We start from the raw sequence: 25,863 nt of genomic DNA, 5'->3' as shown, positions 1-25,863 counted from the left end.
CTAACCATCTTTAATTGGAGTCAGCAGACTGGCGGGACGAAATGGGAGCTAGTCTGGTAAAGGGGATGGGAAGCGCATTCCAGACAGAGGGAATGGCATGTGCAAAATTGGAAATCAGAGAGAGTGAAGCATGTTTGTGGAAGTGAATGCCGATCAGTGACCAGGAAAGAGTTAGGGAAGAGGGGAGAGATGAGGCTGCCAACCCTGTATGTTTTGCTGTTTCCTTTTTTTTTTTTTTCGCAAATGTGGAAACAGAGCCCTAGTGAGGAGAACAGAACCCGGGCTTCCTAACTCCCTGTCAGTTGCTCCAGGAAAATCATAATGACAATGGTAACAACCAAGATGTATTATATGCCTGTCTCTCTACGAGGTACTTGAAATATGTCCTCCTCATCTCACTAGAGACCTATGAGGTTTTTCCTTCCTGTGTTACAGCTGATGATACCGAGACTCACAGAAGTTAAGAAATTTGCTCCAAGTCACAGAGGCAGAAGCCAGATCTCACAAGGCCTTGTGTGCTATGCTAAAGAGATAGAGCTTTTTCCTAAGGGCATTGGTGAGTGTATGATGTTCCTATTGTAGCTGTAATTAGCACAAACTCAGTGACCTAAAGCAACACAAACACGTGAGTTTACAGGGTTTTTTAAAAAATGTTTATTACTTTTGAGAGAGAGAGAGAGAGTGCACAAGCAGGGGAAGGACACACAGAGAGACAGAGGGAGACACAGAATCTAAAGCAGACTCCAGGCTCCGAGCTCTCAGCGCTGAGCCTGACACGGGGATCCAACTCATGAACCCGTGAGGTCGTGACCTGTGCTGAAGTGGAGCCACCCAGGCGCCCTGAGCTTACAGTTTTGTTTTGTTTTTTTTTTTTAATTTTTTTTTTGAACGTTTATTTATTTTTGGGACAGAGAGAGACAGAGCATGAACGGGGGAGGGGCAGAGAGAGAGGGAGACACAGAATCGGAAACAGGCTCCAGGCTCTGAGCCATCAGCCCAGAGCCCGACGCGGGGCTCGAACTCACGGACCGCGAGATCGTGACCTGGCTGAAGTCGGACGCTTAACCGATTGCGCCACCCAGGCGCCCCGAGCTTACAGTTTTTGAGGTCAGAAGTCTGAGGTGGATTTCATTAGGCTGAGATTAAGGAGTTGGCAGGGCCGGGTTCCTAGGAGGCTCTAGGAGAAAATCTGTTTCCTTGCTTTTTCCACCTGCATTCCTTGGTTCATGGCCCCCTTCCATCTTGAAAGCCACCAATCCTACCACTCTGACCTCTGTTTCTTTTCTTTTCTTTTTTTTTTTTTATAATCTGAAATTTATTGTCAAACTGGTGTCCATACCAAACCCCGTGCTCATCCCAACAGGTGCCCTCCTCTGTGCCCATCACCCACTGTCCCCTCCCTCCCATCCCCCCCATCAACCCTCAGTTTAGTCTCAGTTTTTAAGAGTCTCTCATGGTTTGCCTCCTTCCCTCTCTGTAACTTTTTTCCCCCCTTCCCCTCCCCCATGGTCTTCTGTTAAGTTTCTCAGGATCCACATAAGAGTGAAAACATATGGTATCTGTTTTTCTCTCTATGACTTATTCCACTTAGCATAACCCTCTCCAGTTCCATCCACGTTGCTACAAAAGGCCATATTTCATTCTTTCTCATTGCCAAGACCTCTGTTTCTATCGTCATATCCCCCCAGACTCTATTCTCCTGCCTCGCTCTCTCACTTATAAGAACCTGGGTAATTACATTGGGCCCACCCAAATAATCCAGGACAATCTTTCCATCTGATGGCCAGCTCATGAGCAACTTTAATTCCATCCACAGCCTTAATTCCCCCTTCCCATATAACATAACATATTCACAATTCCCAGGAATCAGAACATGGACGTCTGTGGGGAGATCGTTATTTTGCCTACCACAATGAACCACACTGAAGTGTTTTTTTTTTTTAATTTAATTTTTTAAAGTTTATTTATTTGGAGAGAGAACTGAGATGTGCTGTACGTGTAAGATAGACACTGGATTATGAAGACTTAATACACTAAAAAGGATGTAAAATGTCTCAATAATTTGAAAATATTGGCTACGGGTTGAAGTGATAATATTTTTGATATATCGGGTTAAATAAAAACTTATTTACAACCTGTTTCTTTCTACCTTTTTAATGTGGCTGCTAGAAAATTTAAGATTACGCGTGTGGCCCACGTTACATTTCTGTTGGGTGGTGCTGGTCTACACTGTTAGCCAATGAAGGTAGGAACCGTCTCTGCTTTAGCCACCTCTGTGTCCCTAATATCTAGCATATAGTAGGTATTCAGTAAGCATTTGTTGAGTAATTTCGTTTTTATGAGAACCCCGTGCACAGGGAGAGATGAGACAGGCAGACCCATGTATAGTGTGAATTCAAGGGAGAAAGAAATGCCAGGGAGTTTTAGTTCTCTCCAGTCACTGCATTTCAAACCGAGTTAACTCTCGGTCCTGCTCTGTACCAACATTCCCCCCCACCCCAGTCACCTACTATGTAGATGGGGGGTGGGGGGGGAGGGTGGCCGGAGGAGCCAAGCTGGCTCAGCTACTTCTATTTCAGACCCCCAGGAGGTGCCTGGTCTCAACTATTTTTACATTCTTCATCTTTGGTCCTAGCAGCCAGAAAGGCTCACTTCAACACCCTGAGACACAGATAGGGTAGCTGGAACCCCAGAGGAAGTTGTCCAGGGTCAGCCAGCAGGGCAGAGCTGAAGAGGGCCTGGAACGTTATCAGGTCCAGGACTCTTGCCTCTAACTATATCCCCCTGGAGTCTCCTTTACTCCAAGGGACCCAGGTGTCTGTAACCCCCGCCCCTCACCTCCCTCTCCTCACATTTTAGCTCTGATTTCTTGAAGCCTCTAAGGGTGGTTATGCCTGGTCTCAGCAGATGGTGACCCAAAGCAGAAGGGAGGAAAGGATGAGAGGGAGGGACACTGGATGGATGGATGGATGGATGGATGGATGAATGGACGGACCGAGGGAGGGATGAATGGGTGGACTGGAGGATGGGAGGGCAGATGGCTGCATGAATTGGAGACGAGGATGGCTGGCTGGTAGGAGGCCCGCATGGGGGCGGGGCAGGAGTGGGGACGGACCGAAAGAAGGAATTACCCACACAGTGTCTGAATATGGGGGGACCCACAGCGATCCAAGTTCAGGCCCCCGTCACGTTTCTGCTAGGAAACCGCGGCCAGGCCCAGGGAGCTGGGCGTGCTGCCCCAGGGCCCGCAGGGAGGTCCGGGCAGCGCCCGAGCTGTGATCTGAGCGGCTGCGCCACCGGCCGGGGGCTCTTCCCGCCCCCGCGCCCACCCCGCCCGCGCCAGACGGTGCCAGGTGGGGGGGGGGGGAGCCCCCGCCCCCACCTCCGGAGGTGGCGGCCCCACGCGGCCCAACAAGCTGCCGTTGTCCCGCGGGCCCTGGGCCCGGCACACTGGGGCTTTGTCCAGCCCCCCGCCGCGACCCACGGTGGGGGGGGCCCCACATGACCGAGGGGGTAGGAGGAGCCTGCGGCGGCGGTGGCGGCGGCGGCGGCGGCGGCTCTACCACCATTTCCCTCCCTGGCCGGGGGTCGGCGGGCGGTGGTGGCGGCGGCGGCGGCGGCGGCCGGGCAGGGGCCCCTGTTCCCCGCCAGGCTGCAGGCGCCGGGCGTGGGCCAGCAGGGCAGCTGTGACCCGAGCGCTCTCCGGGCGGCGAGCTGGGGGTGCGCCCGGACCCCCGTCCCCGTGATCATGGGGAATGGCATGACCAAGGTAGGGGGTCGGGGATCGCGCAGCTCGCACCTGGCCGCCCCCAGTGTCGCCGCGGCGCAGGCTCTGCCCCGGTCGCTGTGCCCGCCTCTGACCTTCTGGCCCTCTCTCTGACGCTCTGTGTGTCCAGATCTCTATCTCCCGGTGACTCTCTGACCCTGCGTCCCTGTGTCTTCTGCTTACGTCTCGGTCTTCCTGTGTCTCTCTGGTCTGTTCTCCCTGTGCCTCTGTCTCTCTGCCTGTTTCTGTGACTCTATTTCTTGCTGGGTCTTTCTGTGGCTGTCACTCCCACACTCTATCTCTCTGGGTCCCTTTCCCTGTCTCCAGGTGTCTCTGTGTCCCTTGTCTCTGACTCCTTGGACTCTGTCTGGTGCTGTTTCTTCATCCTTCCCCCTCTGCCTCTGCTTGACCCTCCACCTGTCCCTGCCTTCCCACCTCCCTCTTCAGACACCCCCCCACACACCTGGTAAGTCCACCTCTCCCCTTGCCCCACTCCTCTGTGATCCTCCTTCCCTCTCTTCTCACCCCTGCCCAAGCTAGCTTCCCCTGGTGCCCCTCTCCTGCCATCCCAGGCCCCTCTCACAGTCCAGGCCCAAGAGGGAGAGGAGATGGCTCCCTGAGTCCTGAGGTCCAGACACCTCACATGGGACAGAGATGGGCTGTGGGCCCCCCAGCTGCCAGGTGGGCAGGGCGTGCACCCTTACCCCACTGACCACAGCCTGTCTCTCCTGTAGGTACTTCCTGGACTCTACCTCGGAAACTTCATTGGTGAGCACTGCCCACACTGTCCCAAGGCTGTGGCACTCTGCCTGTCCCAGGCCTGTGTCCACCATTCATGCTCCAGCCCACGCACCTTGGAAGCGCTCAGGAATGGGGCCGGGGGCAGGGAAGCAATGCCAGGCTGGGAGGGAGAGGGAGCTCATGAGGACTAAGGGATATGTGGGCGGGGAATGTCCTCAGTGCGGAGGGCTCAGAACCGCCCTTTCTGCCAGATGCCAGGCAAGTCTGCACCTGCTCTGAGCCCCAGCCTCTCCCTCAGCACAAGGTCCACTCACCTCTAAGGGCTCTTACAGCCCTGAGGTTCTGAGTTGAGGTCTGTTTGGGGGTGCTGCTTCTAGCTGGGAAACTGGGAGCCTTCCCCACCCCACCACAACCTTCTACACAGAGGGGCGGTCTCTGGAGACTAGACTCTACCTCAGAAACTTGGTAGTGAGCACTGTCCCCTCTTTCCCAAGGCCATGGCACTCTATCTATCCCAGGCCTGTGCTAAGAGACAGGCTGATCCTGAGACTCCACACATTTCCATGTGCAGTCAGAGAAAACTTCAGAGAGGGAGGGGCATCTGTGCGAGGGGCAGGGTTTTCCCCACCACGCCTGCGCCTCTCCCACCCGACCCAGCTTAGATGCTCCACTCTCATAAATCTGATCTCCTCCCTGGAAGGCCCCTCGGCAGTTCATGCCACTTGATTTCGGAGTATTAGGCTAAGTAAGCTCTGAATCCTTTTTAAGTCCGTAGCCCCATGAGGGTAGGGGCCACGAAACTGCCCCCACACCCTCATACCCAGCCAAGGCTGCACCTAGTAAGCACTCAGTAAATGTGTTGAATGAAGTAGACATTTGGAGAAGGAGGGGAGGAGTGTTATTTATTCTAATGATAAAAAATCTGTACACACTGGGATTCCAGCTCCTAGAAATAGCCACTGATGGAAGCATGAGGTTCATCCCTGGGTCAGTTTACATAGATCTTTGTAGATACAGATATAATATGTAAAATACAAATGGGAACCTGTTCTGCATGCTGTTCTGTAACCTGTTTCCTATTTAATAATATATTGTGGACACACTGGCTCATCAGCACATAGAGGTCTTTTCAATGGGCAGCACAGTATTCAAGGATGACAATACTTATTTATCCAGTTCTCTTACGGTGGACGTGTAGGTTGCCCCCATTTTTAACTATTTCTGGTGTGTCTGCTATTATAAGCAGAACCGCAGAGAACATCATCCTCTACACCCAGCTTTCTGTGTGAGCAAACCCCTCTGTAGACAGGATTCCTGGAAATAAGAGTTGCTGGATCAAGGATATGCCAGGGAAGGGTGTTTGCCATGGAAGGGAACAGCCTGGGCAAGACCAGGAAGAGGCTGGGCTGTTACTTATGGGTGCCCCCGCGACAAGACTGAAGCGTTGGGGTGTGGTAGGACCTGTCACGGCAGGAGCGTGACAGGAAGTGGCCAAGGAGCAGGGAGCTGGCAGAGGGTGGGCCAAAGTGGAGAGGGAGAGGTGGGGAGGGGAGCTGGGCAGTGAGCTCCCACCCTTCGTGGCCAACAGGGACACGTAAGCTGCACCCACCAGATTGGCTCAGGCATCCTGTCTCTTTTCAGATGCCAAAGACCCGGACCAGCTGGGCCGGAATAAGATCACACACATCATCTCCATCCACGAGTCACCCCAGCCTCTGCTGCAGGTACTCTTTACCCCCATCTTTGGGCCGTGTGTAGGTGGGGAAGGGGGCTTCCGACCCCCAGTGGCACCCATTTATCAAGGACTTACCATGCGCCGGGTCCTATACTGTCTTCCTGACCTATACTAGGTCATTCCATTAAAAACTGATTTGTTTTACATTAGCATCCCCATTTGATCCCTGTTTGGCCACTAGGGCCCAGAGAGGTCAAGTAACTTGCCTGAGGTCACACATTCAGGAAGCTGAGGAGCTAAGATTTGACCATCTGACCCCAGAGGCCTCACCCTGAATCTTAAAGAGGACCCTACATGGGCTTCCCGTTGCCCAGCTGAATGGATGGCTACAAATGGATGATTCTGGGTTCTGTGTCTTGCCATGTAATCTTGAGCTGTGACTTCACCTCTCTGGGCCTCTGATCCCTCAGTCCTGTCTGCCCCCAGAGAGGCTGTTGTGAGGAGGCAAAGGGGCTGCAGGACGGTGAAGATGCTTTGCACATTGTAAAGCACGGCCCCCACCGGAAGGGTTGATACCGGTTTTCTGGAGTCCTGGAAAAGACGGGGTACGGGTGTTATAAACCAGAAGAGAAAACTAGGAAATCCAGACCACTTATTCTGTAATCTTGGGCACAGGACTTCATTTCTCTAAGCCTCAGTTGCACCTACCTCACTGAGTTGTTAACAGCCGCAAAACAGCCAACAACTTACAGGTGATATAACAAAGCTAGTCATATTCTTATCCCATAAAGACAGCCCGCTCCTCCTAATCTGTTAGAGTCTGTGTCACCCACTAAAGGGGAAGAACAGTGGGTAGAAAAGGGCTCTGGAGATCTGAGCTCAAACCAGGTTCACAGATTTGCTGTGTGACCTTGGACAGGTTCCTCTCAGTCTCTGGGCCTGAGTTTCCCCCTGTGTCAGATTTGACGGTCTCTAAGAGCAACTTCCAATAATCTGTGGTGCTCAGTGTCATTCAGACAAGAAATATCCAGGTCAATGGAGTCTGACTTTGCTTTATAGGGCAGGCTTGTTTTGGAGTATTTGGAGTATGCAGTCACTAGATTGCACAGGGAAGGTTGTCAAGTCGTGAACAGATTGACTAATGAAGTGACTGCTTGCCAAACGAGTCCCCACTCCAACCGCCTTCCCCTCTTCCCACAGGCAGCCCTGCCTCCCCGTCTATTTACCAGCCAGGGTTTGATAATGGCAAGCAATCCCAAGGCCAAATGTGTTGCAAAGTGAAATTGCAAACCTTGCAAAAGATGCAGGATGGTGTGACCTTGGGAAAAGTGAGTCAGAGAAGGGCTGGAATCTCACCCAAGGCCATTAACAAATGAGAATCTGGCCTGGGGTCCCTTAGCTTGTGGCTGAGGGTGGGCCAGGCACTTGAAAAGAGTCATTTGAATATCAAAGAATTAAAAGAGGTCCTTGAGAAAAGTGATTCTTGAGCACAAATCATCTTTATGATCTTGTGTGAAGGTTAAGCATGAAGTAGAGGATATAATAGCAAGTTTGTTGGAGAAATTACTGGCAATGCTTTCCTTGATTATTTTAATAATTAGCACATAGTTTGATAACCATAATTAATGAGCCATATAAACTTATTTTCATGGCTTTGTTTCTTTTCAAGGTAATAAAATGTTTTGCCCTTTTTTAAATTTTATTTTTTATTATATTCTTCAAATTTTTTTAGAGAGAGAGCACACACGGGGGGAGAAGGGCAGAGGAAGAGAGAGAGAGAGAGAGAGAGAATCCCAAGCAGGCTCCACACTCAGTGCAGAGCCCAACATGGGGCTCGATTTCACAACCCTGGGATCATGACCTGAGCTGAAATCAAGATGCTCAACTGACTGAGCCACCCAGGCGCCCATGCTCTTTTTAAAAAAGTAATCTCGGGGCACCTGGGGGGCGCAGTCGGTTAAGCATCCAACTTCGGCCAGGTCACGATCTCGCGGTCCGTGAGTTCGAGCCCCGCATCAGGCTCTGGGCTGATGGCTTGGAGCCTGGAGCCTGTTTCCGATTCTGTGTCTCCCTCTCTCTCTGCCCCTCCCCCGTTCATGCTCTGTCTCTCTCTGTCCCAAAAATAAATAAAAAACGTTGGGGAAAAAAAAAAAAGTAATCTCTGTGCTCAACATGGGGCTCAAACTCACAACCCTGAGATCAAGAGTTGCATGCTCTACTGACTGAGCCAGCCAGGCGCCCCCTGTTTTGCCCTTTTTATGCTATAGTTTTGTAATCCTCATTTGGAAGAGAGTTACTGCTGTGGCCCTTTCCCACCTCTTAAAGGTCCCTGGATCCTTTTTATCAAGCCCTCATGCCCAAGTCACCTTATGAGTTTAGGATACCATCTTCTCAGAAGTTTCTGGATAGAGCTGGGAGGCACTCACGCATGCTATCTACCCTCTTCAGATAGAGAGGGCAACAGTGGTCGGAGAGGGGTGGGAACTGGCCTGGGATCAGGAGGTGCTTGGGCAGCCCAGGCCAGGGTCAGGGCTGCAGCCAAGGGCCCCCCACTGCCCATGTGTGTTTTGTACTTGCAGGACATAACCTACCTTCGCATCCCTGTGGCAGACACCCCTGAGGTACCCATGTAAGTTCTCTGGATACACCAACAGATGGACAGACAGCTGCCGTCTGTGGTGATGCGGTGGGGGGGGGGGGGGGGGGGGGTCTGGGGGAGGACAGAGAGGACTCACACCAGAAAGCTGTCCTGGGGACCCTCGCACCAGTGGTCACTCAGACCTATGTCTGTCTCAGCCATGCCCTGGCCAATGCCCCTGGCCAAGACTCTTAATCTCCCAGAGCTCGGTGTCTTCAGCTGAAGAAATGGAGAGACTGTCCTGTCTCAGGACCAGATGCCCCAGCAGATCTGAAGGCTCAGCCAATTCCTGGCCCTGGAGTTAAGATGTCTGGGCTCCAGCCAGGCTTTGCCATTTACTAGCTGTGTAACCTTGCACGAATTGCTTTCCCTCTCTGAGAGGGATCAAAGATCAGATTGCAGACCCCAGAGGAGTGGGACTCCTCTGTCTCCTCCCACTCGTTGCCTTGAAAGATCAAGATAAACCCTCTATGACAATAGGATCCGTGGGACCCACTGGAGAGGTGCTCCTGCCTCTGTGGCAGGATTTCTCATTATTGGCCTCTTTCACTGGCTGACATGCCACCATTGTTGCTTCACACACACCTCCACTTGTACTATAGTCCTGGCCCTTATTCGCTGCATGGGCTGGCTGACCTGAGGATCCAGGGCTCTTGACATCCCGTCAGTGGGGAGGGAGACAACTCCCAGGAGACCTGCCCCCCAGCGCTCCCTACCCTATTGCTTTCTTCTCTAGCAAAAAGCACTTCAAAGAATGTATCAACTTCATCCACTGTTGCCGCCTCAATGGGGGGAACTGCCTTGTGCATTGGTGAGTTAAGAGAGGAATGAGGGCAGGAAGTAGGGGAACTGCCCTCCCAAACACACACTCACCCTATGGCGAATGGGGAACCTGGGAGGCACCTTCTCCAGCCTGTTGCCATATATGACAGTCCATCAGTCCTCTCATGGAGGCTGATCAGGGGCTCCAACCAGGGCCCTGTGCCTTACCAGCTGTGTGGCCAAGGCCAAAGAGCGGTTTCTCCCTGAGGCTCCACTTCCTCATCTGTAAAATAGGGAAAAGAATGTTGACCTGCTGGGCTACCAGGAGGGATAGGAAGGTAGCTCGACACTCTCCAACAGTTCTGGCTCCCTCTCCTCCCCTCTAGGCTTTTGAGGAAATAGGGCAGAGCAGGAACCCTGGGCTGGGAGACAGGACCCCTGAGTCCTCCCATAGCCCCTGGATCAGTTGAGGTCATTCATCCCTTAACTTCCCACTGAGCACCTACCCTACACTGGACTCAAGGCAGCCCTGCCAGAGCCCAAATCATGGGAGCAGCTCCTCCAACCTGTCACCCTCTGTCCCCCTTTCCCGCACTCCAGCCGCCTTGGCCAACTCCCCACACTTCAAATCCACCAGCTCCTACCTCATGGGCTTCATACACTGCCCAGAATGTTCTTGACTGACCCTTACCCATCTTTCAGGACTCAGCTTGCTGGCACTACCTTCCCTAATCCCTCTCCATTAACTAGATTAATACCTTTTCCTATAGGATCTCCTAGCTCTTGGACTCATCTTCAGAGCAGTTATCACCCTTGAATTGTTTCCCTGGTTAGCGTCTGTCTCCCCCAACCATACTGTAAGCCCTAGGATGGCAGAGACAATGTCTATTAATTCCTCGCCATGTCCCCAGTTCCTGAAAAATAACAGATGGTCAGGAAATGTGTGTTGAATGGATGAAGTGATGTTTCACTCGGACCTTTGATGTGGGAGAGTGCCAGGGGGATACTCCAGGCAGAAGGAACAGCACGGGCAAAGGAAATAGGAAAACAGGTCCTAGTGGGTTCTTTGTGATGGGAGCTCAGGAGGAGAGGGTGGGAGAGCTGAGGTGGAGACCGGGTGCCTGAGGGTAGGGCATGGAGGAGATCGGACCTTCCCTGAAGCCTGGTGGGTGGGTGGGTGGGGGGTCTCCCAGCTTTGCAGGCATCTCCCGCAGCACCACCATCGTGACGGCATATGTGATGACTGTGACGGGGCTTGGCTGGCGGGACGTGCTTGAAGCCATCAAGGCCACCCGGCCCATCGCCAACCCCAACCCAGGCTTTAGGCAGCAGCTTGAAGAGTTTGGCTGGGGCAGTTCCCGGAAGGTAGGGGCTTGGGCAGAGGCAGGAGCTGGGCAGGGCTAGGAGACTCTTCCTGCTTGAGTTGAGCACCGACTGCAAAGAATTTAGCCTATGCTTCAGAGCTGGCAGGAGATTTTGCTCGGGTCTTGAACTCATGACCCTTGAGCTAATCTAGTCCCTAGGTGTATTTTGTTCGGTCAGCCAGATGTTCCCTTTTCTTTTTTAGTTTAGAATTGGGTTGCCTTTGGGCCAGACTATGGACCCTTCAATTTGACCAGGTCCCAGCACTGCCTGCTCTACCTGCCTGGAACCTGAAGGCATTTGAATGTTTGACCCCTTTGGGGAGAAATGCCATTTCCCTACTCCACCCCTGGGTCCCTGGTGAGGCCAAATCAGTTCCTTCTCTTAGGCCCACTGGGCAGAGGGCACACGGGGATGGCAGGAACCGAGGCCTCCCTCGGAACAAGGGATGAGAGACATAAGAGAAGCAGCCGCAGGAAGGCTCTCTCCGGGGTGGCAGGCTGGTTCTCAGAGGCTGATGTGCAAGGCCACGTTAGGAAAGAGGCGGGCAAAGAAGAGGCCGGCGTGGGTGGAGTTGATGCGCAGAGAAGAGGGTCTCCGCTGCGCCGGGGGCGGGTGAGCGTCGCTTTAGCGGGTCGGAAGACGGGGTGGCAAAGGGGAAGGGGGGGGGGGGTCCGGAGAAGATAGGGAGGAGGAGGCTCGTCTAGGGCGAGGTGGGAGGATGCTCAGGAAGGGGAGGGGCCCAGAGAGGGGTGGAGAGCTCTCGGGCCGGCGGAAGCGACCAGGGCCGGGGTGCGGGGATCCGCCGGCGGCCTGGCACCGATCCCCGTCTCGTCCCCACCCCCCTCCCTTCCCCCAGCTCCGCCGGCAGCTGGAGGAGCGCTTCGGAGAAAGCCCTTTCCGCGACGAGGAGGAGGTGCGCGCGCTGCTGCCGCTGTGCAAGCGCTGCCGGCAAGGCTCTGCGCCCGCGGCCGCGTCCCCCGCACCGCACGCGGCGGCCTCCGAGGGAACCCTGCAGCGCCTGGTGCCGCGGCCGCCCCGGGAGGCCCACCGGCCGCTGCCGCTGCTGGCGCGCGTCAAGCAGACTTTCTCTTGCCTCCCGCGGTGTCTGTCCCGCAAGGGCGGCAAGTGAGGATCCCGGCCCGCCGTCGCGCCCCTCTTCCTCCCGACTCGACTGGTCCCCTTCGGGGCTGTCTGGGCCGCCCACGGCCTCCAGGACGGTCCCAGAGCCTGTGGGAGCCCCCGCGGCGGCCTGAGCCCCGCCCCCATGCCCGCCCTGCTCGTCCGCGTCCGCAGTCTGTGTGTTCTCCAACTCTGCGCGTCTGTCTCTGTGTCTGGGCCGGCCTGCTGCAGCCGCCTGGTGCCTTAGTCCTTGGGCCGGGGGGAGGGGGCACCCGGGCCTCCACCCTTAAAGGCAGCGGGAGTGGGATGGGTGGGTGGGGGTTAGGTGGGCCTGGAGGATATTAAAGAGACACAGAAGCTGTCCGTCTGAGCTCCTCCTAATCATTCCGCAAGGGCGGGGGTGCAGAAATCTGCCGGGGGCTGGAGCCTGCCACCTCCCATAAGTTGCAGTGGGCAGGGCTGAACTCCGAGACTCCATGCGCTGCCCTGACCCCCCACCCCCACCCGTCCCCGGAGCCCTGGCCTCCTGAAAAGGCCCCTGAACCCCTCCTTCTCCCTGAACCTCTTTCTTCCTCTGAGCCCTTCTCTTCCTCACCAGCTCCCTCCTCTTCCCTATTTACAGATCCTAGCTAGGAAGCCATGGGGGAGTGCCTTTTTCATGCCTGCCTGTTTACATGCATGAGTGCACTTAATCCTCGGGAGGAAACAGGCTCAGAAAGGGTAGGCAGCTTGCCTGAGGACAGCTAGAGTAGGGGAGGCTGGATTTGAACCTGGGCAGTCTGTGCCCTGTGGTGGTTGTTAAGAAGCAGTTCCTTAGTGCCCATTTTATTTGGATTATTTGGGGCTTTTTGGTGGTAACTTGAATATGTTCTTTACATATTTTGGATATTAACTCCTTTTTGGATAGATCATTTGCAAATACCTTCTCCCACTAAGAGCCTGCCCACCTAGAGCTGAAAGCCCCAGGGCAGCCACTGAGGAGAGGAGGCTTCAGGGCAGCCCAAGAAAGCAGCAAACTGACCCCAAGGGTACACAGAGGTCATCCGAGCTGAGTTTTCCTAACCTAAAGGTTACTTTCAACTGGGGTTGAGAGGGGTCTGAAAAAACCCTGACCTAATAGCCACTTGTATGGGGTTCCTGTTATGCACCAAGCACTGTTCAGAGACTATGCACCAAGACTGTGTTCAGAGCTGTGGGGGAGGCCCAGATGCCAGTACTGGGAGTGCGAGGATGAGGACGGATGAAATAATCCTCACCTGCTGCCCAACCTGCTCCTCAGGAAACAGGTTGGTGTCCAAGGTCACCAGCTAGCAAGTGGTGGGGCTGGGATTTGAATCCAAGCAGTCAGGCTGGGAAGTTGAGGGCACGCCATTCTCCTAGTTACTATGATTCTGCCACCCAGCAATATGAAGAGACTGACACACTTCAGTTTCGTCATTACCTTTGGATTTCGTCATTACCCTTGGATTCAATCCTATGAAATGCTTTGGGCCCCCACTGGAGCCCTACAGTGAGTCTGAATCCTGGCCACACCCGTAGAGGTGTCAGAACTGAGTGGCTGTTGGCATGTGAGAACAGAGGGGTGAGGAGCATAAAGAAGGCCCCCCTGACCCTCAAGGCGCCCATGAAGGACAGTGCTACCAGCCTCTGGTCAATGCTGACTGGGCATCCAGCTCTGTGCTCCCTCCGGGTTTGAGTTTCCCCATGTGCACAGCAAAGGCTGCACTGCCTGATCTCTTTCAAATCGCAACCCCCCTTTGGCAATTGAATGAAAGACACAAGCCCTGGAAAATGCATAGGCATGAAAAAATTTGCATACACTTTCTGCGGGGTTGGGTGGGGTGTCCATAAACCCCAGGCGTAAGCTGTTGGAAGGCAGTGTGGGGAACTGTTTAGGTTCCTGGGCTCTGGGGACACAGAGACACAGGTTCAGATCCTGACTGCCCCCACATACTAGTTCTATGACCCTGTTATAGAACCCAGAGGGCTTTCACCTCTCTGAGCCTTATTCTTCTTAATCATAAAATGCGTAATTATCACCTCACCATGCCTTGTGAGAACCAACTGAGACCCTGCAGGAAAGGCTTTAGCCTGGCCAACACTGTAGTGAGGCATCAGCAGATGAGGACTTCCAATATTCAAGGAGCTATGTCTCCAAGGGTGACCCTTGGATCACCTGGATCAGAATCCCCTGGGAGAACTCGTTAAATGCAGATTACTGGGCTTCTTGCCCAGAAAGCCTGATTCTGCGGGTCTGGGATGGAGGCAACGAGTGTACATTTTAAACCAGTCTCTGCCTCTCAATTCTGATTGGAGTTAGTCTAAGAAGCATTATGGCTTTACAACCTCTACAGTCTAGGTCCCGTAGGCTGGGAAGAACAGAAAACAGGTGCACGGGCGGGGCAAGAGACGCCTCTGGGTGCCCGTCCACTCTGGGGACGGACATATCCCGGGCTACCCACCCCCTACCTTCCAATGGATCTTGGCGTCTCACCGTGCTTCTGCCCCCTCGGCGCCGCCAGGCTACCACAGGGAGGGGCGAAAGGATAAGGCTTCCCGGGTGAGGGGGGCAGAAAGGAAAGCGAAACTCGTCTTTCCAGAACTTTCACTTTCGCCGCCTCCGCGCGCCACCCAGGTGGCTTCGCGATCCACTGTCGCGCTGGGGTCCCGCTCTCCCCAGGACCTGGCCCCTCCGGCGCACGGCGGCTCGGATGGCCGGCGACCCCTGGCGGAGGGAGGAGAGGCAGGTCCCCGACGGCAGGCGACCGATGGCGGGGGCCGGGGGTCCCCAGCGCCTCCGCGACTGGCTGGTGGCGCAGATCGAGAGCGGGCGCTATGCGGGGTTGCGCTGGGAGGACGCAGGCAAGACCCTCTTCCGCATCCCCTGGAAACACGCGGCCCAGCAAGGCTACCAGGCGCAGCAGGACGCGGCGCTCTTCAGGGTAAGGGGGCGGGAGCCGCGGGACGCCGACCTGGAGCCACTCGCTCCCCTTATGCGCAGCGGTCTCTAGGTTGCGGTAGAGTTCCGCATATACGAGAGACCCTCTGACGCCCTCTTAAAACAGAATCAGCCAGAGCTGCAAGACCTGCCCCGTTCCCACCTCCCCCAGGGAGAGCTCTCCTCCATCTCCAGGGGGAAGTTAGATGCCACCCAAGGGGATTCCAACTCCCCTCCCCCCCCAAACCAATCCCAGCAGCCTGAGGACATTTTCTGTGCTTCCCCACCCCAGTGACCTCCTCCAGGGATGCCCTCCCTCACTTGCTTCAGTCATCATTAACTTCCTCCAAACTGCCTCCTTCCTATCAACATTTCAACTCTGGAATCTCCTGAGCAATAAGCAAGAGCCGCGGCCACCCCAACCCCCACAGCCACCTGCAGCTCCCAATTCTCAGGCCTCCCCTCTCCTTTCATAGGATGAAGGGCCTGGAAAGAAGTTCCTGGTCATCAACTCCCTCACTCATAGCTCCCCATCCCCCCCCCTCGTCTGGCTCCCCCCCCCACCCTTGCTAACGTCACTAGTTGCCAAATCCAAGGATGCCATCACCGTCATCTTTGATGCCTGGGTGAGTTTGGGCCTGGTGGACCCTTCTTCCTTGAAACGGTGGCACTTGGTTTCCAGAATCTGCCCCCATCAACCCCCTGCTCCGTTTTCCTCCTCCGACCTTGCCACTCCCCTTCCTCAGCATCCACCCACCCCCTCATCTTTTGGTGCTCTCAGCGCTGGCTCCAGGACCTCCCTGCTCATCCCCCTCTCCCCCTCCACACAGCCTTAGCATGAGCCCTACAGTTTCCAGCCTCCCCTCCAAGCCCCAGGTGTGCTGGTCTAATGGCCCCCAGAACTCTCAAACTCAACGTATCCTCAGTACCACGCTTGTCAGCTCGCCTCGACAAACTTCGGTGTTTCCCCAAGTGGAAGATGGCCCCGATTGTCACCCAGACCCCAGAACCAGGCACCTGACCCTGGCCTTTCCCCTCTCTTCCAATCTCATTGCACTCCATCACCAGGTCTGCTGGATCTTCCTACAAAAGCTTCTCTGCAATTGTCTGCTTGGACCCATTCCCACCGTCTCTCAGCAGGACCATTGTGGGGTGACCTCACAGAGCTCCCTGCTTCCCCCTGCCTCTCAGCTCTCCCCTCAGTCATCCAGAGAGATCTTCCTAAATGTAAATCTTGCCTTGACACTCCCCTACTCAGAATCCTGCCGTCGCTCCCCATTGCTCTTGTGATAAAGTCCCAACTCCTTACGGAGGCTTCAAAGCACCGCATGAACTGCTCCTCCCTGACCTCATCTCTCCCCACCCCGCCCTCCCCAGCTTTAGGCCTGGCCTGACAGTTCTTTCAGTTTCTAAATGCTTCATGTCTCTCTCACTATTAGACCTTTGCACTTGGTGTTGCTCCTACCTGGAACACCCTCTCCTCTCCCCCTACTCCCAGCCAACTCCCATGTGCTCAGCTTGAACATCCCCTCCAGAACCTTCCCTGATGCATTCGTCTGTTGAATGCATCTATCCAGCTCAATGGTTTCCCCCAGCCATCTCTGATTCCTTCTGCTTCCTCCACTGGAGGAACTTGCCCTGTGCATCATAAGTGCCTTGTATGAGTCTGTCTTCTCTAGCAGACTGCCTCCAGCTACTCGAGGGGAATGACACTGAGCGCAGTGACTGGCCCACAGAGCTGTTGAACAGGTGGTTACATGGGCTGTTCAGAGAAGGGAGATTCTTTTTTTTTTTTTTTAATTTTTAAGTTTATTTATTCATTTTCAGAGAGAGAGAGTGGGGGGGGGAGGGGCAGAGAGAGAGAGAAATCCCAAGCAGGCTCCGCTGATGCATGTGTGGCTCGAACCCATGAAACGCGAGATCGTGACCTGAGCCGAAACCAAGAGTTGGTCGCTCAACCAACTGAGCCACCCAGGGGCCCCGGAGAGAGATTCTGAGGGCTGCCCTCCCCTTCCCTCAATCCACCGCTAACCCACACAAGGGATCCCCTGGCTTCACACCTTCCTGTGCCCCTAAGCGCAGGGGATAAAGTTTGGCCTTTGAGAATCTCCGTGCTCCAGCTTCAATCTGTCTCTTCTTTCTTAGTTCCTCTTCCCCTTTCCCCACCATGGCCGTTGATCCTCATTAGTCATGGATTCCACATTTGCCAGTTGCCTTATTCGTTAACACGTATTGGCAAGGCCAAAATCAATACTCAAGGCACTTCTGTGGCCCACAGGCATGTGCAGAATGGTGAAACATTTGAGCCCCCAGACACGCACGTTCCCAGCCGAGGCCGAACAAGGTCGCTCCAGGTGTGGGGGTCACAACAGCGAACACAACAAAGGCCCCTCTTTCATCGTGGTGATAGCACTCTGTGCCCTGTGCCCAGGCCAACTTTCAGTTATGTCCTTAATGGAATGAAAAACAAAACTGCAATAAATAAGCACGGACTGTGTGCCAGGCACCGTGCAAAGCACCTTACGTAGACCACTCATTCTACAACCCTCACAACCACACGAGGTTAGGTATTCTGGGCACCGTTTGCCGACAACAAAATCAAGCCTGAAAGCTCTCCCCACGGGCAAGTGGCACCAACACAGGAGCTGGCTTTTCTGTTTGGTGTCCGTTTCCCCACCAGGCCTGGAACCTCTGGGGGTAACGAGTGAATGGGATTCATCAGTTAAAACCTCCCAGCCCTGAATGTGACCAGGGCAAGTAATACATCTCCCACTGCCCTCCCCTGTGGCTCCTCTGCTCCAGCCACACCGGCCTTGCTTGCATCTGTCAGCCTCTTCCCACCTCAGGACCTTTGCACTTGCTGTTCTTCTACCCAGACCACCCTCCCCCCAGTTCTTTGTCGGACTCCATCCTTTGCACTCAGGCTTCAGCTCAAATGCTACTTCCTTCTGGAGGCATTTCTGACAAACCTTCTAAAGTAGCCTCTTATTTATTTATTTATTTATTTATTTATTTATTCATTCATTTAATGCCTCCACCACAAGAGTCACTCACTCTAATGTGTATAATGAATATCTTTGGTCTGCACGGTTTCTTGCAGAGTGGGCATTGCTGTTTTGTGTGTGTTCTTACCATATACACTTCATGTGGTCTATAGATCTCATTCTGTGCCTTACTCTTTTTTTTTGTTTTGTTTTTGTTTTTTTGCTCCGGATCATGCGCTGAAGACTTATTCTTGTTCCCTGTGCATCTAATTTATTGCTCCTAGATGCTTCTAGATGCTGCACAGACTCCCTGTTGGATACCATGACACACACCCCCAGCCCGCTTTCCCAAGGGTGGATATGAGTTTGCTTTCCAGGACCAGAATCAACGCTGTCGTGAATATCCTTGCCCGGGTCTCCTCATGAGCCTCTGTGAGCATTCCTTTGGAATCAGAAATTCTGCTCACAGGGTATATTTAGGCTTCATTTGACTAGGCATGCCTGATTACCATCCAGAAGTTCTGCACTATCCCAGGCCCACCACCTTCTGTATCCCCACCACCTTCTGGCATTATCCAACTCACTAAATTTTGTCGGCTTGTGGGTGATAGCTCACATTTCTATTTGCATCTCTGTGACACTAATGAGTTTAAGTACATTCTCATATGCTCACGGGCTTCTGGTTTCCTCCTCCCTAAACCACCCGGGCTTGCCCTTTGATAAGAACTTTTTCTTTAGGGGATGCTCTCTGTTTCCTGTTGGTTTGCAAAGTTCCTTGTATATTCTAAAATTAGCCCCTTGCCGGTTTCAGACATTGTAAATGTTTTGCCTTCTGGTCCCCGCCTTTGAAATTGTTGAGGATGCTATTCTCTGCCCCTACAAGAGTTTCTCCCACATTATCTTCCACGAGCTCCCAGTTTCTCCTCTAACCTTTGGTTTTCTAACCATCTGGCGTCCACTCTGTATGTCGCAAGAGGTAAGGATTTAGTTTTCTGGTTTTCCAGGTAGCGCATCACTGCCATTATTTTCTATCCCATCATCCTATTTTTAAAAATTGATCATAATCCATTACTTGAAATATAATGATTCCTGCTTGGCTGTTTGAAGCTGTTTTCTCTCATTAGACTTGAGTTCCTGGAGAGCAGGGACCACGTCAGTCTGGTTCCCCATTTGGTCTCCAGCTCCTGGCTCAGGCCTGGCGCACAGTAGGAGCTCGAGGAATATGTGTTGGAGGGAGGGGGGGAAGAACAGTGAAAAGGATGAAGGGGCAGAGAGACAGAGGCTTGGAGGGAGAGAGAGAAGGGTGAGAGGCACGGTACACCCTCATTCATCCGCACGGCAGCAGCCCCCTCTTCTAGGCTATTCCTCCCCACGTGCCCCTGCTCGTTCCCAGGCCTGGGCCATACACAAGGGCAGGCACCTAGAGGGCATTGACAAGGAGGACCCCCCCACATGGAAGACCCGGCTCCGCTGTGCCCTCAACAAGAGTGCTGACTTCTGTGAGGTGCGTGAGCGCAGCCAGCTGGACATCTCCGACCCCTACAAGGTCTACCGGATTGTGTCCGGCAGTGCCCATGGCCCAGGTATGATCCTGCCCCTGGAGGTAGTGACCGAGGATGGCTCTCTGGGCAATAAGGACCCTACCCTGCCCATCTGTAAACTGGGAAACGGTGGGCTTATGGAGCTTAAACTCATGTGCTGGTAAACGCAGAAGGACCCATAGACCTTCTTGGTTTATCTTCCCATTAGAAGGGATGAGGAGGAAACTGAGGCCTGGAGAGAAGTGGGCCCTGCCTGGGATCATGCCATGAGCTGGGGTACTCTTGTGTGGGAGCTCCTCTGTTGGGGGCTCCCCTTGAGGCCCGGGAAACAACAGGCTGTTCTTGCTCTATCCAGTGGCCAAGACTTGCGCCCCGCCTGGGAAGAAGAACATCCTCCGGAGCCGGCAGGAGCCCCCTGGAGATGTGACGGAGCTGGTGGCCCACAGGACAGACCAGGCCAGTTGTCCTGCCAGCCCCTGCAGCCTTGCCAGCTCAGTCACCTCTGCCCTCGGTGCTCTCTGGCACTGTCGTCTGTCCTGTCCTCTTCTCCAGCTGCTGCCTCGTCACCATCCCTGTCTCTCCTGCCAGCTCGACCTCTTCTTACCTCTGCTCCACCTCTACTGCCACCCTCAGCCCCACCAGCCCCTTCCCTTCGCCTCCAACGTCTGCGGCTCCACCGCCGGCTGCATCCGCCCTGTTTCCTCCAAATTCACCCCTCGCCCCTGTCATCACTCTCGCCTCTGTCCCCATCTCCATCACCTCTGTCCCCACCTCTGTCACCTCTGTCCCCTCATCTCTGCCACCTCTGTCCCCATGTCTATCACCTCTGTCCCCATCTCTATCACTTCTGTCCCCATCTCTATCACGTCTGTCCCCACCTCTGTCACCTCTGTCCCCTCATCTCTGCCACCTGTCTCCATGTCTATCACCTCTGTCTCCATGTCTGTCACTTCTGTCCTGTCCCCATCTCCATCATGTCTGTCCCCACCTCTGTCACCTCTGTCCCCTCATCTCTGCCACCTCTATCCCCATGTCTGTCACCTCTGTCCTCATCTTTATCACTTCTGTCCCCATCTCTATCACCTCTGTCCTCACCTCTGTCACCTCTGTCCTCTCATCTCTGCCACCTCTGTCCCATGTCTGTCACCTCTGTCCCCACCTCTATCTCCTCTGTCCTCTAATCTCTGCTACTTCTGTCCCCATCTCTATCACCTCTGTCCCCACCTCTGTCAATTCTGTCCCCTCATCTCTGCCACCTCTGTCCCCATGTCTATCACCTCTGTCCCCATCTCTATCACTTCTGTCCCCATCTCTATCATGTCTGTCCCCACCTCTGTCACCTCTGTCCCCTCATCTCTGCCACCTGTCTCCATGTCTGTCACTTCTGTCCCCATCTCCATCATGTCTGTCCCCACCTCTGTCACCTCTGTCCCCTCATCTCTGCCACCTCTGTCCCATGTCTATCACCTCTGTCTCCATCTCTGTCACCTCTGTCTCCATCTCTGTCACCTCTGTCCCCATCTCTATCACGTCTGTCCTCTAATCTCTGCCACCTCTGTCCCCATCTTATCGCCTGTCCCCATCTCTATCCCTTCTGTACCCATCTCTGCCACCTCTGTCCCCATCTCTATCACCTCTGTCCCCTACCTGCTCACTCTGTCCTCACATGTCTCTCCCTAGCACAGTGAGCTTCACCTCTGACCCTATAACCTCCATCGACTCTCTTTACTTCTATGAGGGAAAGGGTCTTGAGCTCTGAAACCTCAAAGTCTCTATCAACCCCACTGGCCTCAGTCTGCCCAGACTTCCCTCTGCCCCAGTGAGCACAGTCTGGGAACTCCGGTGACCCACAGTCTCCTCTCCCACCCTCATGACCCTCTCTCCCAATGGCCAGGATGGCTCCAGATCAACCACAGAGGATAAGGACAAGGAGGGCCCCCCCAGGCTGGCCCAGCAGGGCTCCCTGCCACCAGCTGTCCCAGGCCCTCTGGCTGACCACAGTAAGGACCGGATCTCCTCGCCTGCCCTTACTTCCTCCCTGGCCTCCTCCAGGATCTTGATTCAGGGGTCGAGGGACCCAGGGCAAGTTGTGCCTGGCTGCTTCCCCTCCTTCCCTAGGGTACCAGGCGCAGGACCCCACACACCGCTGGAGCCCATCACCCTCTGAGGACTTCAGCAACCCCGGTAAGGAATCTGAAGGCCTTCCCCTCAGGCAGGTGCCCAGAAGTGGGGAGGGGGGCCAAGGGGTGAGGCCAACTAGGCCCCTTCACCCAAAGCACCCAGCCCGGATAACAACAACAGCTCATGTCCGCTGAGGGCTCAGTTTATGCCAGGCATCTTTCTAAGCTCTCCCCACAGCCTGTGAGATAGATACTGCCATCGTCCCCACTTTACAGATGCAGAAACGCACTCCAAGGTTAAGAACCTTGCCCCAAATCAGACAGTGAGGAGTCCTGGGAAGGTTACTGTGGGGTCACAGCTGCTAAGTAGCAGTGAGGGGATCAGAATGCAAAGGCCTGGCTGCAGACCCCCCAGCCTTAACCATTGAGCATCCCACTGGCCCCTCGTATGGAGTGTTGTTTCTATCAGCATTAAAGTAGGAGCTAAGAAGCTCCTAGACTACCAGCGGTTAGGACTGGAAAGGCCCCAGTGTCGTGGTACATTGCCCCAGGTGTACCATGTAGATGGCCATGTAGTTGTACCCCAGTAGATGGCCCCTATGCTTTTGACCGTGGAGCTCGAGCTACCAGTTCATTTATACTGGAAGCTGCTGCTATTTAACTGGTGCCAGTCCTACTACTGCTACTACTACAATCATCATCATCATTTATCCGGAGGGAGCACCAAAACTTCCCCAGGTGTGGGCCGGAGGGGCCTGGGGGGGGGGGGGGCTCCCCTGCCCTGTTGGCGCGGGGGGAGTGGGAGGGGAGTAGGGCGTGCGGTGCCGGTGCCGGGCGCCTCCAACGCCCCGGCGCGCCCCCTCTGCCCACCCCGCAGATTGCTGGCTGCACGTGCGTCTGTTCTACGGCGCGGAGCTGGTGCGGGAGGCCACCTCGCGCACGGCCGAGGGCTGCCGCCTGAGCCCCGAGGCAGTCAACGCGGCCGAGCGCCTGCTGGGGCCGGCACCGCGCGTCGCGCAGGTCGGCTTCCCGGAGCCGCCGCCCGGCGCCCGCGTGCTGCAGCGCCTGCTGCGACACCTGGAACGCGGCGTGCTGCTGTGGGTGGCCCCCGAGGGCGTGTTCGCCAAGCGCCTGTGCCGGGGCCGCGTGTACTGGCGCGGCCCGCTCGCCCCGCACCGCGCGCAGCCCAACAAGCTGGAGCGCGAGCGCACCTGCCAGCTGCTCGACACGCGCCGCTTCCTCGAGGGTAAGAGCGCGACGGTGGGGCCGCGGGCAGCTTGGGACAGAGTGGCTGGGCAGAAGGGGCGTGGACAGCGGCGAGTGGGCACACAGGATGTGAGCGCAGGGGAATGGGATTCTGGGGTTGCGATGGGCATTGAAACAAGGGATGTGACACATAAGCACTGGGAGTGGGAACGAATTATAGGCGGGGTGGGGGGGGGGACTTGGGCACAGATGTGGACATAGGCTTATGGGGAACGTAGGCACGGGGCGGTTTGGGGCATTGGGTGTGGGGCATAAGCATAAGACTTGGGCACATGTATTGGCAAAGGGCGCAAAGCATAGGCTGGGCACTGGGCACAAGATAGGCACAGGTGAATTGCAGTGGGCATGGGGTGGGCATAAAGGTGTGACAGTGAGCACAGGAGCACAAGGCACAGGGCATGAGCACTGGAAGTGGGCACAGACGTGGGACATGAGGCGGGTATAGGGACGAGGAAGTGGGCACAGGGCATGGGCACACAATGGGAATGAGGCCTTATAGGACATGGCCATGGGATATGAGCTCAAGGTGGGCACTAGGTGGGATTCCCAAGCCTCCAGTCTTGGTCCCTGTAGAACTGCGCGCCCACCTGCAGGATGGCCACCAGGAACCTGAGTACCAGATCCGTCTGTGCTTTGGCGAGGAGTACCCAGGGCCCCCAGACCAGCCCGAGGAGCGACTCATCATGGCCCACGTGAGTCACCTCCAGCGAAGAATCACACCCTCCAGTCGCCTCCAAACAGCCCCTTACTGATTTCCTCCAGTCCTCAGCTCCTGACCTGATGACCCTCTGATCTGTAAGACCCTGCATGTAAAATACCGGTGGGGTGGGGCTCTGGAGGTCGGCTCTGTCGGTTAAAGCGATAGAATTCAGCTCAGATCAAGATCTCACAGTTCATGAGTTGGAGCCCCACATCAGGCTCTCCGCTGTCTGCGTGGAGCCTGCTTCAGATCCTCTGTCTCCCTTTCTCTCTCTCTCTCTCTCTGCCCCTCTCTCGCTCTTGCGCGCTCGTTCTACCTGTCTCTCTCAAAAATAAAAATGGGGTCAGGTGGGGTCAGGACTGACACTAGGTCTGTGACTTCCCACCGGAATGTAGGGGGCGCTAACGGAGACAGTTGGCTCATTGCCCCCCCCCCCCACGCCCCCTGCAGGTGGAGCCCGTCTTTGCCCGCGAGCTCTTCCTGCACTGGAAGCGCCACTACCACGGTGCCACGGCCAAGGCAGGTCCCCAGCCCCGCATCTCCGATGGTATCACTCACCTGCTGCCACAGCTGAGTCAGCACTAAGGGGTCACTTCCTCCCCTCCTCCCCTCCGAAGTCAGCACCTCCCCACCAGCGGACCCCATCCCAGACCTGCCCAAAGAGCCAGTGGACTTGGGACTGCCCCCCACTCATCGCCCAGGTCGGTGGGGACAGCGGAAGCAGATCCCTGCCCTTCAACCTCCCCGCCGCAGAGACGCAGCCCTGGAACGCGGCGCGGCGCGTGGGCAGACGGCAAGCAGCTGGGCCTGGGAAATCAGGAGGAAACCAAACTCGACCTTGAGGTTCTGGAAACAGCAGTTACGGCAGAAACAAGACTTCATTTCTTGTTGAGAGCACAAGAGGTCTGCAGTGGTCTGCTTGAGTGCCCGTTTTATCTGCAACTGATTCATTAGAAGGTTTGCTTCAAGTTGGGATTACCAGTTAGATCCTTAGGGATTAGCATGAAGCCAGACAGTAACAGAATTGCCTGGCCTCTGAGAGGTTCTGAGTTTCCAGAACCTTCCTCCCACCTACCATTGGTCTGTATTCTTATGTGGCCGGGGAGGGGTCCCACAGCAGAAAACTTGGCCTGAATGGGGCGGGGGTGGGGACAGGGGGCTGATGACTGAACCACCGGCACCAGTAGATAACCATCTTTGGGGAAACTGACCCAGACCCCTAAACACAGCAGTAAGGCAGAAGGCAAAGTTGGAGGCAAGGGTCCAGTCCCTCCCCCAAGCCCCGCTGATTTTTGCAAACGGCAGTTTGTAGGCAGTCCTTGAGAATTGCGAGGGAACCCCATCAACCATAAAGGCAATTGATCCTGCCTTGTCAGTAAAGTCACTTTCTGCCCCAGATATCAGACCTTTTTTCCTTTTTTGATTTCTGACTTTATAGGGATTCTCCTACAGATGGCAACGTAAGAAATCTCTTTCAGTGATACATTAATAAGCCACTTTTATGGAGGGAGTGAGCTGTATGCTTCCACAAAGGACAGAAATCAGCCAGATCACTGGTTTTTATTCATTGGACAAATGTTGGTTGAGCACCTACTCTGTTCCAGGCCAGTACTAGACAAAACAGCATGTCCCTACTCTCTTGGGGTCCATAGCCTGTTTTCCGAGGCGGGGGGGGGGGGGGGTCCAGTGACTGTCCTCTATTCCTGCTCCTCTTCTATAGAAGGGGTCATGTTAAGGAGTTATAGAATCCTAGATTCAAACCTGGATTCAGATCTCAGGTTTGTCATTCACTAGTTGTGTGACCTCAGGCAAGTCACTTAACTTTTCTGAGGCTTAGATTCCCCATCTATTCAAAAGAAGCCACAAAGGTCTTTGGAGCAAGGTTGGTAAATGCAAGGAGTAAATGCAGAGAGGGAAGTTGAGCTGTCAGGAGGCTGACTTGGAGAGTGGCACACAGTAGGTATCCTCTGACTTGGTTACTTATGGGTGGGAGAACATGGAGAGCATCCTTAAGATTGGATCCTGACTGTTCTAGGCTTTGCTGGTGCAAGGCTGCAGCTGGTGGGGAGCCTCAGTCCAGAGTGACATTCCTGAGCCAGGTCTAAACCCCAACTCTGTGCTAAACTCCTGGAGGCTGCTGGATTCCGTGTAAGGGGGCGTGTTACATCCTCACCACAGTATGGACAGCTGAAGAGTCGCCAGCTCCAGTTTAGAGATGAGAAACTGAGGCTCAGCCAGGGTCAGGGAC

The 25,863-nt window shown here is 54.8% G+C and overlaps 2 protein-coding genes across 7 annotated transcripts; both read left to right on the top strand.

The window, feature by feature from the left end:
• The first annotated feature begins 3,389 nt into the window (after positions 1-3,389).
• Positions 3,390-12,367, top strand: DUSP15 (dual specificity phosphatase 15). Of its 2 annotated transcripts, none has more exons than XM_086701943.1 (7): positions 3,390-3,513; positions 4,501-4,534; positions 6,149-6,231; positions 8,762-8,811; positions 9,557-9,631; positions 10,776-10,947; positions 11,804-12,367. In XM_086701943.1, the coding sequence occupies exons 1-7, from the start codon at positions 3,502-3,504 to the stop codon at positions 12,074-12,076; spliced, it is 699 nt and encodes a 232-aa protein (XP_086558069.1). In that variant the 5' UTR covers positions 3,390-3,501; the 3' UTR covers positions 12,077-12,367. The 2 variants fall into 2 exon arrangements, with proteins under 2 accessions (XP_086558069.1, XP_086558068.1); XM_086701942.1 differs by lacking the exon at positions 3,390-3,513 and adding an exon at positions 3,599-3,769.
• A 2,276-nt stretch (positions 12,368-14,643) lies between these two features.
• Positions 14,644-25,098, top strand: LOC147582704 (interferon regulatory factor 4-like). 5 transcript variants are annotated; one of them, XR_015249434.1, is made up of 8 exons: positions 14,644-15,008; positions 19,382-19,571; positions 19,885-19,985; positions 21,424-21,529; positions 21,648-21,713; positions 22,527-22,895; positions 23,509-23,607; positions 24,066-24,207. XR_015249434.1 is itself a non-coding variant. In XM_086701940.1 (8 exons), the coding sequence occupies exons 1-8, from the start codon at positions 14,778-14,780 to the stop codon at positions 24,198-24,200; spliced, it is 1,317 nt and encodes a 438-aa protein (XP_086558066.1). In that variant the 5' UTR covers positions 14,652-14,777; the 3' UTR covers positions 24,201-25,098. The 5 variants fall into 5 exon arrangements, 4 of the variants coding, with proteins under 4 accessions (XP_086558067.1, XP_086558065.1, XP_086558064.1 ...); XM_086701940.1 differs by having other exon boundaries at positions 14,652-15,008; positions 23,489-23,607; positions 24,066-25,098; XM_086701941.1 differs by lacking the exons at positions 21,424-21,529; positions 21,648-21,713; positions 22,527-22,895; positions 23,509-23,607; positions 24,066-24,207 and adding exons at positions 20,657-20,676; positions 20,807-21,395 and having other exon boundaries at positions 19,885-20,288.
• The last annotated feature ends 765 nt before the right edge of the window (positions 25,099-25,863 follow it).

Source organism: Puma concolor, chromosome A3 (assembly GCF_028749965.1).
Source record: "Puma concolor isolate L17-30 chromosome A3, mPumCon1.1.hap2, whole genome shotgun sequence".
Classification (NCBI taxonomy): Eukaryota; Metazoa; Chordata; class Mammalia; order Carnivora; family Felidae; genus Puma; species Puma concolor.
This window is presented reverse-complemented; position numbering and strand designations above follow the sequence as displayed.